Source organism: Centropristis striata, chromosome 23 (genome assembly GCF_030273125.1).
Source record: "Centropristis striata isolate RG_2023a ecotype Rhode Island chromosome 23, C.striata_1.0, whole genome shotgun sequence".
Classification (NCBI taxonomy): Eukaryota; Metazoa; Chordata; class Actinopteri; order Perciformes; family Serranidae; genus Centropristis; species Centropristis striata.
In genome coordinates, this window is record NC_081539.1 from 23,714,959 (window position 1) to 23,734,897 (window position 19,939).

General features: G+C 38.7%; 1 protein-coding gene across 1 annotated transcript in view; it reads left to right on the forward strand.

The window, feature by feature from the left end:
• The window catches only part of LOC131962165 (partitioning defective 3 homolog), a 572,304-nt gene that overhangs the window by 195,019 nt on the left and 357,346 nt on the right, over positions 1-19,939 (forward strand). The window contains exons 4-5 of the mRNA XM_059327127.1: positions 5,600-5,784; positions 17,261-17,398. Of these exons, the coding sequence (XP_059183110.1) occupies positions 5,600-5,784; positions 17,261-17,398 (323 nt within the window). The remainder of the gene's footprint in view (positions 1-5,599; positions 5,785-17,260; positions 17,399-19,939) is intronic.

Here is a 19,939-nt window from a genome sequence, read left to right on the forward strand (position 1 = left end):
CAAACCCTTCGGACCGCCGGTATAATCCCATCACAAATTAAGTAGAGGAAAATTGGTCAGGGAGAACGGGGAGGGGAGAGAATCTTCATATTGTGACCTTCTAAACAGCATGTGCACAAACAAGCACACACACCTTAACAGCTCTCTTATTTATCATATGATAATCTGCAAGGATTTGTACCCGTGATGGATCAGCATTTTATTAAAGACAAGACCTCACTAAATATGCTCGTGTTTGGATACCATGGCATCATAAAATAACCAGACGTTATTAGTTGTTGTATAAGCATAGATCCACAGTACACAGAAGGTCACACAAAGTAAATCCTTTCTATATCTCACTCATGCGTATCTAAATCTGTTGTTTCGCTTGTAATGTTGAAGGGGAAGCATGAATAATGCGATCTGATGAAATTGGAATTTTTCTTTATTTTTATAAATGTTCCATTAAATTATATTTCTACCATATCATATCAACACATGATGTAATACAGCATCAAATATAGAAGCTGAAGTTCATCTGACGTCTTTATCTCCAGTATTTTAATCTAATTTAGTTATTTAGTGTGATTGTTAGGTAAGCATGGTTTTTTTAAATGATACAAACAAATGATTAGTCTCTAACAAAGGGCCTTTTTAGTCTGTTAGCATCTGGAAACAATCATGTTGCATAAAGCATGATCAATGTTGTCATGGTTTCCAAAGAGCCAGATAAACGTCCAGTAAGAGCTGAGCCTTGAGGTATTCTGGGAAATACACCAAGGCTTTTAATCCACAGCAAGTGTCTTGTGTAACTTTCTGTCCACACACAGATACACAACAAACATTTCAAAAAGCCTCTGTTAAAAAAAACCAACACAGTATGGAGATTTAATGTGAAGCTTCAGATTTATACAATCTCAGAGCATGTGTCCTTTCTGTTATTTAATTCCTGTTTTTCCTCTGTCTCTTTGGATCTCACTCCCTGCTTTCTGTATTTGTGTGCGTGTGTCATCTCTAAGCCTGTCATGTCAGATAATACTGGACGTTAATTACCCGCGCTGTCTGAGGTGAATGTCATTAGAGCCCTGAACTGGACGTGAACCAGCCGTTACCGAGAGGGGGCAAAGTCTATTAAATGCCATTATTGAATCTTCAACCTAATTTAAGAGTAAACGCACAACGACTGGCCGTCTGGCTGCTAGCTGCGGTTTCTTTACTCAATTCCCAATGTCCTCTGAGGAAGCCTACAGACAACAGCCAAAATAAATGAAACACATTTGCAACAGAGGGATAAAAAGTATATTAAAAGCTGCTGGTGAGTTTTGTTGGCATGGTGAATGTCACCGGAGTGCTTTGGTTAGGAGGAAGATCAAACAGTGTTGGGAAAGACCTTTGAAAGAAGCTACCTGTTTTGCAGCAATGATTCCCTCGTGAGAAATAGAATTTTATTAACTCAAGTTACTAAGAAAAAGTAGCTTTGCCAACTCTATTTCTTGGTTTCCGAGGAAGTTTCCAGAAGTTTCAAGATGTCATCATACTGCATTTGCATATGAAATCCCTCTGCTCTTAGTAGTGCTGTGGGACACAGTGTGACAACACATTTTTGACTAATAATGGTGCAAATGTTTCTGCATTGCCATCAGCCATACTAAAAGTTTTGGAAGGGAAAGTTAAAATTTGTCAAACCAGGCAGTAAAGTTGGCAACAATAAGAAGGTTTTTTTATAACATACAGCTTAAATTTAATGACCAGCAATATTAAACATTTATGGTACATGTCAAATGTGGCTTAATCACCAGTAAAGTACTCTAAAATGTAGGGAAGGTAATGAAAGAAGGCAGCAAGTCTTGACTGTGGATTACACTGTGAACACTGTTGTTTTTATGGTAAAAAATGGCAGCTGTGCTTGCCAGAACTTTACCGTAATAAATGCTGGATTTTTAAAAAAAAAAATTTTGGTAAAGAGATATTGGCACTGTTGATTTCATGTTTAAGAATGCCATTTTATTCCATTTTTTTTACTGTATGAATAAAAAGTTTTTTGATCAAATGAAACGCTGTTCTGCCATATAATTGACAAGAAAATACTTTGCAAAAATTACAGTGGTGGCTTTTATATATGTTACATTAAATACATATTACAGTGTATTTTACAGTGGAGTAATGTATTTTTCTAAAAACAAAACTGTCAAAAATACTGTTTTGGCTGATATATACATTTACAGTGTTTCATTGTTACTGAAACTGAATTAATTTATCATTTTACCGTCTTTTACTGTCATGGTTTAGCAGTTTTTCACCGTAAAATCTACAGACATGTTTTACAGTGTACTGTGCTGTTATGTTCCCCAACAGCATCAATTGTTTCAGCAAGTATCCATGTCCACTCCATCTGTGAGACATTTATCCACCACCCCAACCTCCACACACCTTCTTTTCATCCTGCCACATAAAGGCCACTGTAATTCCTGCATTCCCACTTAACGTTGGCACTGGACGTAAATTTGAGGTGCTGAATTGTCCATTATGGACGTGATTTCTAGGATACCGTGCTGCTGTGCCTGAGGCCACATAAATATACTAAACAATCTTAAACAGTCACCTTCATTGTATTCAGAAGCCCTGTAGTACTTAAATCATGTAGACTGCTACTAGTCAAGTTTATGTGTTTAGCCCTTAACGACAGTTATAGTTCACACTAAGAACAAATAAACCTTGAAAACCCCAGAAGCTCCAGACTACATGTTGAGTCCAGAACAGGAGGGACTCTCAGTGAGTGTAACAGTAAAACAAGCTTTGGTAACACTTTACAATAACCAACCAAGTAATGTTTATGATGGTTTATAGACCAATTATTAACCATTTTCAAAGTGACATACATATTTAATCTTTAAATGTTTTCAACCAATTTCTTAAAGGTATATGAATCATTTCAAAATCATTAACATACCTAATATGGTGTTAAAAGTGTTAAAATGAGTGCAACTAAAACTATTGATAAACTAGTTAAACATTAATAAAATTATGTATTTACCATTCTTAATGTTCTATATACAGTTTATAAATGATGATTTACATTAATTTACCATTTATAAATGATGGTTATTGTAAAGTGTTACCCAAGCTTTAATTCTTATGTCGACAGATTAGAATACAGAACTGTTGTTAGTCACTGAGATCAAGAGAGATGCTTCTGGAAATTATTCCAATAATTTGGATTTTAATTTGGAAAGCAAGGGTGTGAGTTAGGGCTGGGCGATATGGACCAAAAGTCATATCCCGATTTATTTATGCTGAATATCGAATTTTTTAGCGCAAAGTGAGAGCAAATGTTCAGTCAAAGCCAAATATGACATGTCACAAGTAGTTCTATTGAAACTGTTTATTTAAGTGAAGGTAAATACTGTATAACAGGAGTACCTTTTTTTTTAATCCAAAAAGTGCACATTTAAATAAAAAAAAATATCTTAAATAAAAATAGCCTATGAAATAAAATAAGCCAATCTTTTTCTGAAATAAATATATTTATATGAGAAAAGAATAACAAATTACAAGATGGCGAACATTAGAAAAGCAAATGACAAACTCTAGTCAGGGCAGCATTTATATATGAAGATTTTTTTTTTTAACCATATCGATATAGGCAATATGGCCTAATTCCATATCACATTTTAAAATAGATCGAGATATTTTTTTTATCGATATATCGCCCAGCCCTAGTGTGAGTACAAAGACATTGAATAACACGTGTTGATCTCACCTTTGTATGTGGGATTCAAACACATAATCATACTGTCTTCCTTCAGCTACCCTGCAGGCGGTCACAAGAAACACTTAACAGTAGCATTCAAATCTCCCCAGCCTTGTCACAGAATTAAATACGCACGAGTTGCGGCACAGCGTAAGCCGTGATTAAAATGCATCGCTCCCACCACTAAGACATGTCTCTGGTGTATCAGATGGAAGCTTAGCACCGGCATATGCTTGCTGCCATGATCCGCCGATGGATGACAGGTGGTTACCCAACTATTTGCATAATTATGGGTGTTACGAGCAGGCTGCTCGAACGTCATAAACAAATCCATATGGCCTTTTGGGAAAATCCAGATGATTCATATCACAGCTCACGGATATACTTACGATGTAACAGACATCAGCAGGATTTCTCGCTGAATGTTTCAGCTGGAGTGTGAGGTGTGGAGCAACTTCATTCCCTCTACTTGTTTTGGCAGCTCTGATCATACGTGTGAAGTTTCAGTTGCAGATGGGTCAGTGTGGCTGCTGTAACACAGACCAGGATTTCCTGTGCAGTTTCTTCTACATGTTTGATGTTGGCTGCGGTCATTTTAGTTGTGGGACCCGGGAAACTTTCCAGAATCAACTGAATTTGGGAGTGTGGTGTGTAGGAATTAGGGGTGTGCCATATCGTATCGTTCACAATTTTACCGGTATAATATTTTTATGGGTAAAAAATATGCATATATTGTCAACATTCCTACTTGTTGCCGTAGTGGTGTAAGGGTTCCCATTAATGACCTAGACTGTGGCGGCTCCAGAGTCTCATGTGCTGCACTAACGTCACATTTCAACCTTTTTACAGTGTATATATACACTGTAAAAAATGTTTGTAGAAATTATAGTAAAACACTGCCAAATTACATCAGAAATAGGGCGTAAAATTAAAATTTGTATATCACCGTAGTTGACACTTTTAATTACTGTAAATCAAAGAATAGCACAAAACTTTAACTTTTACTGTCATAAACTGTAGGAAACACAGTTTTGCTGTAAAAAAATATAACATTTTCACGTAAAGTTAATGGAGAAATACCATGATGTGTGAATGAATGACACAATTACCCTAAAAATAACGGGAATATTCAGTCTAAATTACAGTTTTTGCTAATACTCAAGAGACAAGAGTAAATTTTTTTGTATTTGGCAACTGTTGAGATTTGCACTTTACACTAAATTTTTTATTTTTATTTTTTAATATTGTCAAGAATATCGTTATCGCAAAAAATGCCCTGAAATATAGTGATAATCTTTTAGGGCCATATCGCCCACCCCAAGTAGGAATGACCCTTATCTTAAGAGTCAGCTCATGATATATGAGCAATCTTGCTGCAATTATGATTGTAATTGTTATTTTAGGGTGGCTAGGGTGAGCAAGTGGTTGGATCATTTCTCACATTCATAATTTTCTTTCATATTTACATTCTTTATTGCTGTCTGGGTAACTTTCCAGCTAAAATTATATCTACAGTATATTTATGTCACTGCTGCAGGACTAAAGCCAAGCCAAACCTCTCATAGTTGAGTTGTACAATATTTTTCTTTTAAGCTCAATAGATCTTTGATGGAAACAAAAGTATACATAATCACCACTTCCCATGTCTCAGCGGACATAAAGTGTAGTGGAGGAGGTTCTGTAGAGGTCTTACAGTTACCAGACTGAACAGAGCCCAAAAATGTGCCACAGTTGGAACAAACTGAGGTGAAAAGTGATCTGCAAGCAAGTGGTTTAATGTTGTTCTAACTCCTAACGGTGCTCCCCCCCCTTCTTATCCTTTACTTTCCATCCCCCCTGTCCTCCACTCCACTTTCCCCTCCACAGACATGCCTCTTCATGTCCGTCGCAGCAGTGATCCCTCCTTGGCCGGCCTTCCCCCTGGCGAAGTCCCGGTCGGTCCAGAGGAACCGTCCAGAAACAACCCTTCTCGCTGGTCCACAACTGTTGGCTTCCATAAGCACAACCACAAACCAAACACCAGCGCTGGCACTGGCAGTCTGGAACGAAAGGTAACATATACAACTGATCAGTGATGCATTGTGTCTTAAATGTGTGGAAATCTCGACTTTCAGCTGCTATCAAGAGAAATACCTAAAAACCTGAATCTGAAATGGTGTTCAGATTCAACAGAACTTAAATGGATGTTGTTTATTTTAACATTTTTTTTAAATTGTATTTCAAAAGAAACACAAGAACATACATTTTGCCATCATGTCAGTATCCCACCCTCCACCCTCACTACACAGACAGACGCCCCTCCCCATATTGTTCTGCATACACACACATCACCCAATAATGTAGTCACAGCCACACCAACATCCTACAAAGTAAGCAGTGACACACCAATCAAGCATGAAACAATACAATATGGTAGTATGTAAGTGCCACACTGCAAAAGAAGACACTTATGGATTTATCACAGGTGGGTGTGACCATTGTAAGGAAGACGGGTCCCTCATGACTAACTGAGACAATTCATCAGGTAGATAGTTAAGCAGAGGGACCACATTTCATTAAAGGACCTCTCATTACCCTTCACAACTGCACTGAAGTCTTGCATGGGGGAGGACCCCGACTATTTCCCTATACAGTGTAGTTTTTTTGATGTGACGTTGTATGAGGTTCCTATCCATTCTCAGTGTTTTGCCTACGACAGTACTACACGTATACATGTTACAGGGCGGTTGTGGCTCAGTTGGTAGAGCGGGTTGCCCGCCGATCGGAGGGTTGGTGGTTCAATCCCTGACCATGGCAGCCTACATGTGAAAGTATCCTTGAGCAATTTGAACCACAAATTGCTCCCGATGCTGTGTTCATCGGTGTGTGAATGAATTCCCAATGGTGGCAGGTGGCACCATTTAGGGTAGCCTCTGCCACCAGTATGAATGTGTGTGTGAAAGGGTGAATGAGCGCAAAAACAAATATTTTAACAATTAACCTTGCCATCAGACATCCCTGTTTAAGTTTATGCAGGGGGAACGAAAGGCATTATCTATGCTCTCTTCATAGCCACCAGACTCCTTTGACCAAAACAGTAATCTTGCCTGACAGGACAAGGTAATTGCTATTATGTCTTTACCTCATGCATTGAGTTTGTTTGTTGTGCTGTGTGACTTTGGTGAATCCAACAAACCCCTTAAACACCAAAGTTACAAAGTAACACAAACTAACTAAACAATCAAGGCAGCTGTACACCAACTTCTGTGTTCTGCGGGAGAAAATTACTGTTTTGGTTAATGGGGCCTGGTGGGTGTGATAAAAGCATATAATGTCTTCATTTTTCCTTCCATGTAAACTTAACCCATAAGAACCCAGACCTATTTATCCTTGAAGGAAAATTATGGGGTATATACCACAGACCAAGTGGACCACATTGAACACATTTCTGGTGTTTTTTTTTTTTTTAATACTACCCCTAAATGTCAAAGACCTGAGATGTGACATATACATTACATTGGGCGTTTAAGGAGTTTATGTTTATGATATTTCTTATTTTAAAATAAATAAACTAGACACATTTTCTGCTTACAGAAACACACATTTGCTTTTTATTTTCATCTCCACAACATTTATCAAAATTGTGACAGGATAGGATAGGATTATGTTTTGTTTATATTTGGTCGAATGTACTTTAAATTAAACAGCAGAGCATATATTAATTTAAAATAATTTAAACAGCAAAATAATCGAGTGGCCTATTACCATTTTTGTAGTTGTGGCAAATACGTCACATCAGGTTTTCGATTTTTAGGTTAAAAGCTTGATGTGACGTATACGTCACAGCAATATTTTTGTTACTTGTTTTATATTAATTTGTTCAGGAAATATGATCAAAACAAATTAATTGCAATACAGGACATTAACAGATTAGAATTGTTAAATGGGTTTAAACTTAGCCTAGTCACAAAAAATAAGCATTTTGAAATTAGCTACTTTTTCACATTTCTGTTTCCGGTCACAGCCACATTTTGGAGAAATCACTTCTTGTCACAGTCAAACAGTCTTGCTAAGGGACTAAATGAGTTAAGGTGAAGCATAAAGCTGTATATGGGAGATTCTACAAGATTTAAAGTGTTTATTCATTATTATGGGTTAAACAGGGTGTCTGACAGCAAAGTAAAGCGATAAAAATATTCTTAAAATACATCATGTAACCCCACTTCAAAACAATCCAATCTGTCCCTTTAAATAGACAGATGTTACAGAAATGGTGTATTACACCAATGTCAGGTCATACATACCAATTCAAACAGCTCTTCACCCAGAAGTTATTTCTCACAGTGCTGCAGATGTCCTGGATCTGTATCAATTATAATGTCAGAGATATCTGCTTTGAAATCTTCCAACCTCCAGCAGTCTCTCTCTTTTTTAACTTCCTTGCTGCTTTCTTCTCTCACTTTCATTCCGTCTCTCCCCTGCACTCCAAATCAAAGAAATAAGCGTTAGATATGAAACCTGTGCTGCCCTGCTTGCAGATATCCAGCAGTGGCACAGATAGTCTTTAACTGAAACTAGTTCCTTCTGATAACAAGCCTTCTTGTCTTGCAAAAAGACGAGCAGAGGTTGTTAAACACTTTCCCTTTGTTCCAAATTCACCTTTCTGGGGCTTTTTAAGCCTCTGATTATAAATCCTTAAAAAAAAGGGTAGCTCAGGTACATCCTCCCCGCGGCTTCCCAAAGAGAAGGGAAGCCAATTAACTTCTCAAAATGGCTGCCCCACGTGGTGCCGACAGACCTTTACGTCTTGCTGAGAAAGAGATGTGTTCCCAATGAAATGGGGAGGTTAAAAAAAGGGAGATGATTGAGTGCTTGGAACGTGACATGGCAAACCCCCACGTGATTAGTGTGTCTGGAAGCATCGCCTGATAATCCTATTAAAAGACACTTTAGTTGTCAGAGACTCAACAATGTAACGGCACACTCAGAGAGGGCACAGAGAGAAAGGTTGAGGTGAAATGGTTGTTAGGCCTTGCATTTTGTCAGCATGGCTTCTTTTTCTGGCCCACCTTACACTGAGTAAATATCTTCAAATGTTTGTTTTAGTGGTCGACCGATATAGGTTTTTTAACCCATAAGAACCCAGACCGAGTTATCCTTATAGGAAAATTATGGGGGACCAAGTGCGCCACATACAACACATTTATGATGTTATAAAAAAAAAAAATTCTACCCCTAAATGTCAAAGATCTCTGTTGTGACATATACGATACATTGCGTTTATGGTATTTATTTATTTTCAATTTAAAATAACAAATATCATAAACATAGACACATTTTCTGCTTACAGAGACACAAATTTGCCTTTTTCTTTGCATCTCATTTATCAAACATTTATCAAAATTGTGACATTAATAGTGCTATTTAACAACAAATTATTCAGATTTGTTTTTTAGTAACAAAATATTAATAAATCAATAATAAATAAAAACAAATAACCATGTGCCTTTTTGTTTGCATCTCCATAACATGTATCAAAATTGTGACTTTAATTTGTTCAGGAAATATGGTCAGAACAAGTTAAATGCAATACAGGACACCCTATTTATGGATTAGAATTGTTAAATGGGTTCAAAATTAGCCTCGTAACAAAACAATACGCTTTTTGAAATTAGCTACTTTTTCACATTTCTGTTTCTAGTCACACCCACATTTTGGACAAGTCACTTCTTGTCAAAGTCCCACGACCACCACACCAGGGTGTTGAGTATACGTTGCTTAGAGATTTAATGAGTTAAGGTCAAGCATAAAGCTGAATATTGGAGATTTAAAGTGTTTGTTACACGGGTGTCACCATGGGTTGTTATGGTTTAAGGCTGATGCTGATACTGATTATTTTGACATCAGTTTTAACTGATCCCCAATATGTGCTGCTGATTTTTTGGGGCTGATTCTTGAAGCCGATATTGACTTTTCTCCCTCCATTTACATGATAAAAATGACACAATGATAACAAATGTCACAGAAGTGTCAATTTAAACGAAAAAAGAAACATTTATTAACAAAACAAACATTCTTCTGCCCGATCTTTCTTTCCTTTTTGTATGTTGTTCTAGGCCTCGAGGTGGTGGCACCTCAGATGATCTACATATTTGATGTGTTTTTCTTTTTTCTGGTATCAGTAGCAGCTCACCAGAGAATGGTGGATGTTGCACCGAGCCTTGCCTGCTGTTGGCTAATTGATCGGCGAACACACCTAAAAAAAAAAGTTAAAAAAAGCAAAATTGACCCGATATATCGGCCAGCCGACGTTTTGGTCTATCTCTAGTTTGTTTGCCTGTTTGAGCCTGTGGGCTCAAAAACACTGAAGAATATAAAAGCAGAAGGAGTGTTTATTGATGCTGTCTCTGATTTTTTTCCTGTAATTTAGCCCTTTTGCTGCTCTGCCCTGTGGTTTCCACTCTTGTGTACACTCTGCAGGATATTCATGTTTGGTTGCTTTTCACTGAGGCATAAACAGGGTTTGGGTTACAGAATTTACACAACAAGATTTAACGTTAGATTATAAACAAATGGTTGCACATTAGCCCATCAGAAACAACAATAACTGTGGCATTACACCACAGATTATATGAAAAAGTGATTTATTTATTTTTTTATATACTTTTTTTTATTGGTTTTTCATTTTTATAAGCACAAATGGTAGAAAAAAACAAAAACAATTCAGACAACAAAGCACAAAATAAAACAAAAGAAGTCCCACCCCAAACTAACAGTGAGCGTTGCGCTATATATTTCTATTTATACATAAAATAGGTAAGTAAATAAAAAGACGACAGGAGACAGGTAAACGAAGAGCACATACGTAAAATATATGAAAGGGCAGACAGTCCTCATCTTCCAGGGACAGATGAAGTGTTCTAGCTTCTGTAAAAAGGAATCAATGGTTCCCAGATCCTCCAGAACTTGTCCGAATTGTGATTAAGGTCATGAGTCAACTTCAGAGGAATAAGAGCAGAAATCTGTGATATCCACATGTCGACTAGAGGGATCTGGGGAGTTGACCACCTAAGCAAGATACATTTTTTAGCCAAAAACAAAAGATTTTTCAACAGAGATTCAATGTCCGTGCCCGAGAAATTGTCTGAAGCATGATTAAGTAGATAGAAAGAAGGAGTCAACAAAAACTGTTTACCAGTGACATCCTGGATTACAGAGTGACCCCCCTTCCAGAAAGCCTGGATGCGGTCACATGACCAAACAAGTGGATAAATGTACCTCTGTGTATATTACATTTATAACAAAGGTTGGAGGTGTTAGGGAACATTCTCTGGAGGCCAACTGGTGTGTAATAAGTTTGGTGAAAAAGTTCTGTAGTTCATGTGTAGAGATGGAAGTACATTTAGGGAAAATTCCGCTGCATATCTTATCCTAGTCTACAGAATTATATGTCACCTCCAGATCATGCTCCCACAACAGCTTCAGAGAGCCGTAGCCTGAAGAATCAGAGTAAAGTAGCGAATAAGTGATTTATTTTTGAATAAATTACCAAAAGAAAGTTTTAATAGAGACATTGCTTCATTTTAAACACCCTTAACCCTTAACCATTGAACCCCCTTTATATGGGATTGGTGGTGGGGGCCTGGGGCCCTTTAGGGGGGGATAGCAGGTCAGGATGAGATGCCACATTGAAGTGGTAAACATCATCTGAAAGCTGGGAACATGAAGATTAATGTGATCTAGTCAGTACTGTGTGTCAAGTTGTTGTAGTTATAAATCTGTAGTTAGTTATTCATATATGTGCCTGTTAATTAATTAATTTAAAAACATGGGGAAGTGTATAATGGCTTACAACATTATTATGAAGGCATATGTCTTATAAATGGCTGCAGCAAAACGTATTAAAAATGCTTAGAAATCCCTCCAAACATTATTCAGATGTCAAGACCTTGATGAAAAACCATATAAAAGTCATGCTGTGATTGGTATCAAATACTTTTTTTTTTTTCATTTTCAAGATTTATAAGATTGAATGGCAAGTACTTCTGTTCTGTAAATTGCTGAAAATCCCCCTTACTGCCAATATACTGTACATGGAACGTGAAGGCCATCCATCCTCTGAATGCTCTAGATCTCTAGTTTGTGGTTGTAAAGCTTCATAAGGCTGTGATTATCCCAGAGTCACAACAGGTCAGTTTGGAGACTCGTTGGTTCCATAGAACACATTTTAATTCAGATATCTTGAGGTCAGAGGTCAAGGGACCCCTGGCCACAACTTAACTTAACTTTGAAGCATTAATTAGACCCCTGGCTATTGAAATTATGGTTAAAATACATTTTGAACACTGTATTAAATATGGGAATGAAGCTTGACTTAAAACAATGTTAAAATACAGTACATTTACTTCTTGACTCCCGTCTGTAGCAGGTAGGGGTGTGACGATACACTCAGTTCACGAGACGAGACGAGACGAGACGAGACAAGATTTTAAGAAAACTACAATGACTGGACCAACAGACTTTCATTTAACCGAGTTGCACATTTTGAATTTTTTTTATTATAACCCTTACATGCATGATGTAAGCATGAGCTTTTAATAAACTTCTTCTTCCACAAATTAAAACTAAAATTTATAAAAGTTAAAATAAAACACATTAAATTAAATATTTCTTTCTTTTTTTCAAGTGCAAACAATCAAATTTTTGTTTCCTTTAGGGGGAAGAGTGGCCACCGGGAAAGTCTCAGGCCACGCCCTCTCAAATGTCTGTTCACTCTGCGTGTCTCCATTACAAAAAGGCCCCCAGAGGGATTTAAAGACTCTGGAGGTGACGTATGGTTTTCGATCACCGTGTAATCGCTTAGCGACAGTTTCGACCGTGATCACATAAGCGACGGATTAAATACGGGAGACGCAACTGTAGCCACCTTCGCCAACTGTGCACAACATCAGCAGCTGATCATAAACATAGTGATCGTGAATTAACGGCATCGCTAACTGTGAGTGTCCGGTGTTTGTTGTAAACAAACAGAGATGCTAAGTGAACACCTCCTGTAGCAGCAGCACATACACACTGTACTGCTACAGAGCTGTGGGTGGCTGTGGCACAGTTGGTAGAGTGGTCACCAACTGTCCGGAAGGTTGGCGGTCCGATCCCTGACCATGGCAGCCTACATGTCGAAGTATCATTGAGCAAGATACTGAATCCCAAATTGCTCCTGATGCTGCGTTCACTGGTGTGTGAATGAATTCCTAATGGTGGCAGGTGGCACCATGTGTGCCCTGGTAGCCCCTAACACCAGTATGAATGTGTGTGTGAGTGGGTGAATGAGCGTAGTGTATAGCGCTTTGGATAAAAGCGCTATATAAGTGCACATCATTTACCATTTAGCTAACTGTTAGCCTATTAGCAGGACTGTGCCTCTTCAACTCGTTCTTACTCTTTTTAACAAGAACCCCTGCGACGTCATTCTGGCTGCTTGCTGCTTCCCCTCCTTCTCCTCCTATTCTTCTTTTCCTTTTACTGCCCCCACAGGTCCCAAATAGAAGTTTGGATAGCTCACAAATTTCGCGACACAGATTTTTAACGCGGTGAGAAATATCATCGAGTTTAATCTCGTCACACCTCTAGAAGTAGGTAATCAGGTGTCGGAATTAGATCAATTTAAGTAATCTTCCTGTCACTGGTGGCTGGTTTTTAGAAGTAATGAGCTTAGAAAAGGGCGGCTGTCATTTTTATTCAGCTTGTCCGGCTTTTGACTGAGCCATTAGACTATTTCAATAAAAAATGGGAGTCTTGGTCCTCATAATCCTCAGTATCTCTATTTCATACATCCAACTGTCATATATTCACTGTAGTTCAAGATTAAGTCTATTTTTATGCAATCACCAGCATATGTTGAATGTATTAGTCAGCATTGGTTTTGATAGATTTATGTCTTGGCGTAAACATTGTTCTCAAAGGGAGCCATACATCAGTGATTAGCATTGCCAGAAGAGTGTATGGATGCAAGCCATACACTTTACTGTCTCCCCATTGTCTGGGGTAATTTCCTTTACACACTACACACAGCCACGTTCAGTTCAATTCCCCATGTGTCCAGCTATAGCCAAGTCAGGCTCGGTTCTGCTAAATCTCCTTAATATAGGCCAACGGGAGTCCTCAGTCATCAGCTAGCACTGTAAACTCATCACATCTCCCAATGACTTTACAATACCTCATACTCTGGGTCCCCCACACTTAGCACGGTCAAATAAAGGGATTAGGCAGTGGATATGAGCCCGGTGATTTACTGCTACCTCTCTGGTATCTGGGTTTCTCCGCAGTTTACGATCTGCTGTGTCATAAAAGTTTGTGGAGAGGGTCCTTTGTCGCCCCGTGTTGCATGTCAGGGGCCGAGGCCATGATGGCTATCAGGGGCCTGTCTCAGTAGGGCCCACGTGTCCGGCTGAGTTTTACAGTCCTGTCTGCAGTGCTTCCTTAGGCTCCGTCACGCCACATTCAACCGCACTAAAACACACATAGATTATTATAGCATGCAAGGGTATAAGGATCTCCAGTTCTCCCTCACTCTCTTTTTTCTTGTATTGTTTGCTGCTATTTTATCACTCGCTGAACATAAGTTGTTTTCATTTGCCTTTGTTCATGTTTTCAGCCTGTCATCCTCCCTCTCATTCTGCAGCATGCCACTTGGGAGTTTTTTCTTTTTTAACTTCTGTCTGTGTTCTTTTGTTGTGTGATGTCTCATTAAAGAAAGCCAAACTTCTGTTTCTGTCTGTCTCGCTCTTTAGCTGCTGTTTCGTAACTCATCAGACCTTTAATCATTCTTATTCTGTTTGTGTGTCTTGGTGAATCATTGTCTCTGCTGTGTCTTTTAATATTAATATGCTTTCATTTTTATTCAAATAGCTTCAGCCACTATGACCTTCAATTGCAGGGATTTCAGTGCCGAGGCTAGCATGTCTGGAATGTAATTTAGTGTTTTTTGTGTTTGTGGCCGTTGTAATAAGACTGCTGAAGTCTGCTGGTGTTTGACATTACCTTGGCACTCGCATTTTGGAAGGTGCTTTTTTTTGTGTAATGGAAGAGCTCAGCTGTGGCTGTCTTATTGTAATAGGCCTCTTAATAGCAGCTCAGCTTTAGCTGTGGGGAAGGGTTAGGGGTGAGGGTTAGACAGAGTGAGACTTGAATGAACAACACAGTATTGGTGTGTGGCACAAGTCCAAGATATACTAACTGACATCCACTACAAAACGTCAGTCATCCAGCTGCTATAGATAGCACAACCAACAAAACTGTCTAATAGCAATGTGTAATACCTGACCACATGCTGGAAAAAACTAACAGGGGGCAGCTTTTCACTTCCTCCCTCTCAGATTGTGTACTGTTAGACATTTAATAAACCTTGCAATGTTCTCAAAAATTCATAAAGATTTTTCCAAACTTACAATCTTGCCTCATTTAATAATACCAAGCGGTTACAATAAAAAGCCGAAAGTCTGAGAGTAAAATCTACATTATCTACACTAAAAACTAAATATAAAATCCTAATCTAAGATAAGGGGGGGAAACTAACTAAACTCTTGGGGGAGAAAACTTAAAAATAATAACACCAACAAACTAAACACTATGAAAAACTGGATCAGGACTAAAGGGGGAAAAATAACATAGAACACAAAATCACTCCAAAAGGAGGAAAAAACAAAACGGCTGACTCAAAAAACTAAAAAACTAAGAACTGCGCTTAACTAATAAATTACAAAGAAAAATCACTCTTGCGAGGAATCCAAAAAGGTGAAAAACAAGACAAGCTGTGGCAAGAAGGAGATAAGTGGCTGGTATGGTGACAGGGTCAAACACACTGGACCAAGACAAGGGACAAACACAGACTATTGGACCACATGGAGGGAAGGGAGCACCAGGTGAACACAGACTATTGGAACACATGGTGAGAAGGGAGCACCAGGTGTAAACAGACTATTGGAACATATGGAGAGAAGGGAGCACCAGGTGAAAACAGACTATTGGAACAAATGGAGGGAAGGGAGCTCCAGGTGAACACAGACTATTGGAACATATGGAGAGAAGGGAGCACCAGGTGAACACAGACTATTGGAACACATGGAGGGAAGGGAGCTCCAGGTGAACACAGACTATTGGAACACATGGAGGGAAGGGAGCACCAGGTGAAAACAGACTATTGGAACAAATGGAGGGAAGGGAGCTCCAGGTGAACACAGACTATTGGAACATATGGAGAGAAGGGAGCACCAGGTGAACACAGACTATTGGAAAACATGGAGGGAAGGGAGCACCAGGTGAACACAGACTATTGGAAAACATGGAGGGAAGGGAGCACCAGGTGAACACAGACTATTGGAACACATGGAGGGAAGGGAGCACCAGGTGAACACAATCGGTAATTAGGGGAGACAATCAGACAGATGACACATGGCAAGTGGCCTGAAACGAGAGGAGAGTTACTATTTCAAAATAAAACAGGAAATAACAAGACCAGAACACAAAATAAAACACCACCTCAATTTAAGGTGTGACAATAGGCAACATCAAAACCATATGTCTATGCCATTTAAAATGTTTTTAAATTTGGCAGTTTGCATTGTCAATTTTGGATATTACTTACCAGTCAAAAAGAAATATGGCATGTTCAGCATCCAACCCCATCTCTTTACTTGCTGGGACCGTACAGTTCGGATGGTGAAAATGATCACTAAGCTCTGCCTCTTCCTCCTCTCATTGTTGACTGAGGGCAGACTAGATGCTGCAGTGACCAACTATCGCCTCTCCAGACAAGCTATCTCTGCAACACAAGAGATAGAAGTCTTTAACATCACGTCAAAACTGTCATACATCTACATTCCGTCACTTTTTGGATGTTTAAACTTAAATTCTGACCACATTTTACACATTGCACCTTTAATTGGCTAGGTCAATTGAATTATGGATATGGTATGGGTTAGGCAAATAAAACACTTAGTTGGGGTACTTTTATTGTACATCTGTAACTGGAAACAAGCTCCGGCTGTGACACATGCATCCACCGCCCCAACCCTCACACACCTTCTTTTCATCCTGCCACATAAAGGCCACTGTAATTCCTGCATACCCACTTAACGTTGGCACTGGACGTAAATTTGAGGTGCTGAATTGTCCATTATGGACGTGATTTCTTGGAAACTGTGCTGCTGTGCCTGAGGCCACATAAATATACTAAACAATCTTAAATAGTCACCTTCATTGTATTTAGAAGCCCTGTAGTACTCAAATCATGTAGACTGCTACAAGTCAAGTTTATTTGCATAGCCCTTAATGACAGTCATAGTTCACACTAAGAACAAAGGCAAGTGAGGAACCAGAGTGACTCTCAGTGAGTATAACAGCAGAATAAGCCTATAAGTCAATTATTTTTAATGTTTTTCACTAAATTTTACACATGCAACTTTTAAGGCCAAATATATGGGGAATGGATATGACAGTCATGCACTGATCTAAATCTATATCTCTCCACCTCTTCCTGTGCTTTTGCAGGGTAGAGGAGGCCATGCCTATCGAAGTCTCCCTCGTGATGCGAGTGGCTGGACCACTCAGTTCCAGAGAGAAATGACTCGATCTTCCCTGAGCGCCAACCATCCAATGGTGGACCGCTGGCTTGACAGGCAGGAACAGGTATGGAGGTGGCCTGAATGCAAAAATATGATTATTTGTTGAGGTTTAAAGACAGAAAAAAACATCTTGAAAACATTATTTTTGGCAGTTACTATTATCTGCATACATACTGCCACTTAGCAGCTGTGCTGCTCTAATAATTAGGGCGAGGACTCAATAAAAAAAATGTATCTAATTAATTAGAGGCTTTGTAATTAATTAATCGAAATTAATCGCATTTTAATGGCATATACATTTTTGACCTGAGAACAGTGAGAAGTAATTTTTTTCACATGGATTTTTAGTATACCACTGAATAATGACTGAATACATAAGCTTAAGCAACAAAAATATTGTTTATTTTTGTTCAAGTCCAACAGACCAGTGCAATTTTTGCCATTAAGTGTAGCAATAGCATATTTAGCATTTAGCATTTTTAGCTTGCACACAACCATGCTCTTATCGACGCTTCCATTCGTTGGTTTTTTGTAACAAAATGTCCCATCATCCACGGGGCCAACCAAAGCGCTCTCATCAGCTTCTTCCTTCATGTTCACTGTGGTTTGTTGTTGTCTGAACTCATGAACGCTAGTTGGTGCTCCAGTACAATCGGTCCGCCTGAAACTCATCCAGTGAGAAACGTTCAGCGGTGCAAAAATAAGTGCGATTAAAATGCGTCAATTTTTTTAACGCGTTAATTTTGTGTACTTAATTCATCTTAATTAACGCGTTAAAGTCCCGGCCCTACTAATAATATATTCTACTGAGTGACACTTACATGCAGCATGTGTCATTTTACAAGATGAATCTAGCAGCTTAAAATAGCATGAGTAAATTTAATTCTTCAGCATGACATGCTTGTGTCTTTGCACCTCTCTCTCTGCAGAAAACACACACGCATGCTGCATTGTGTCATAATGCATGTTGTTACAGCCAGTGAAAGCGCAGTAGTGACAGATAACAGAGTTGTGACTGCAGCCTCACTGACTGCTCACTGTCCCAGCCAAGTTGAAACAGGAAGGGTGACTGACATCACACTTCATACTTCGGTTCTATGTAGCGATACTTTTCTTAAAGTAACAGCGTACACTGTTAGTCACTGCAGGCCTGTCTCCTCACTTCACACCTCCTCGCTCTGTCGGCACTTTGTGATTGTCTCACTCTGCGACCGGTCCCTGTACTCCTCAGCCTGTCAGAGCAGAGAAAAAATGTTCCCTTTAAAAGTTATTAAAAGTGACAGAGGCTCTCTGCCGGGAGAGCAGAAATGACCTTGTGAGGTGTCGGACACGCTGAGCTTGACGTGAAGAGGATTTCTCTCAGTGTGTCGGTCAGTCAGTGGCCATCACTACCTCAGCTACCTGCTCTGACCTGTGTAGGAGGTGTTTAATCTGTCCCTCCTTCATGTTATAGGGCAAGAAAAGAGCAAAGAACAGGTGTGAAACGTTGTCATGCGGAAAGAAAAGAATTCACAAGTAATTGAGGGAATAAATGAAAAAGAGCTGATTGACATTCAAGCTGCCAAACACATTGCTTTTGGCTGATTTCACAAACAACTTTTTTGTATTGTATTCCATTGAGCTTGCCATCTAAAGGTCTGGGCCACTGTGCTGTGGGTTTGTGGGTGGTCTGTCTGCCCTTCTCTGTCTAGTCTCATTGAAAATCCACCCGGTCGAGGTTGTGTGCCATTGTTACAGAAGCCAACATTCTTCGAGGAAGTATTTCCATTCTTAAGAGTTCTCTTACAGTATTTGTCTCTGGCTAGACAGTCTGTCAGGACAAAGCAACCCAGTGAAAAATATGCTATTTAGTGCACTGTGTGTTTGGTGCAACTGAAGCTATAGCTGGATTACTTAATTAGGATTTCTTTCCATGCCACAAAACATATACATACAAACTTTTTACAGAGAAAAGCAGTGAATGAGTCACTTTTCAGAAACTAACAGCACATTTTGTTATATTTATTATTATGAATATACCAATATTATAATTATTATATTATAATTATAATTATTATATTTGTTTTAATATGATTTTTGTATACACAGTTGTAAAAATCAGATCCAGCCCACAAAGTTCAAATTAAAATTGATTCCTGTGAATATGTTTAAATCTAATATTCATACACAAATCAGTCTGTGTTGTGGGCATATTTTTTCATTTCTATAATGATGTAATTCTTCAACTTAAATTGAGTAATGAAAATATTTGAAATTGTAGATGTTAAATTGTGCTTAGTCTCATATTGCTTGATGATGCACTTTCTACTTATGGGGCTTTCAGATAGGAACGCAATATTTCTGTTGCTGCACCTTGAAACTTGTTGATCCGAATGGCTTGTGGGATGCAACAATCTCCTTGCTTAGCGTGCTTGCAACCAATCTAACCTGCGTGGCCAGTATGAACAAAGCAGGCAGCCAGACAGGCAAGAAAGGAAAAAAAAACAAAAGAAAAAAGAAAGTAAAAGAAAAAGTTAATTTAAGTTCTCTTAATTACATGACTCCTGTCTCCTCGTATATCATGACACTGGGAGGAAAGGCCTAACTTAGAAAAAGGTTTCCAACC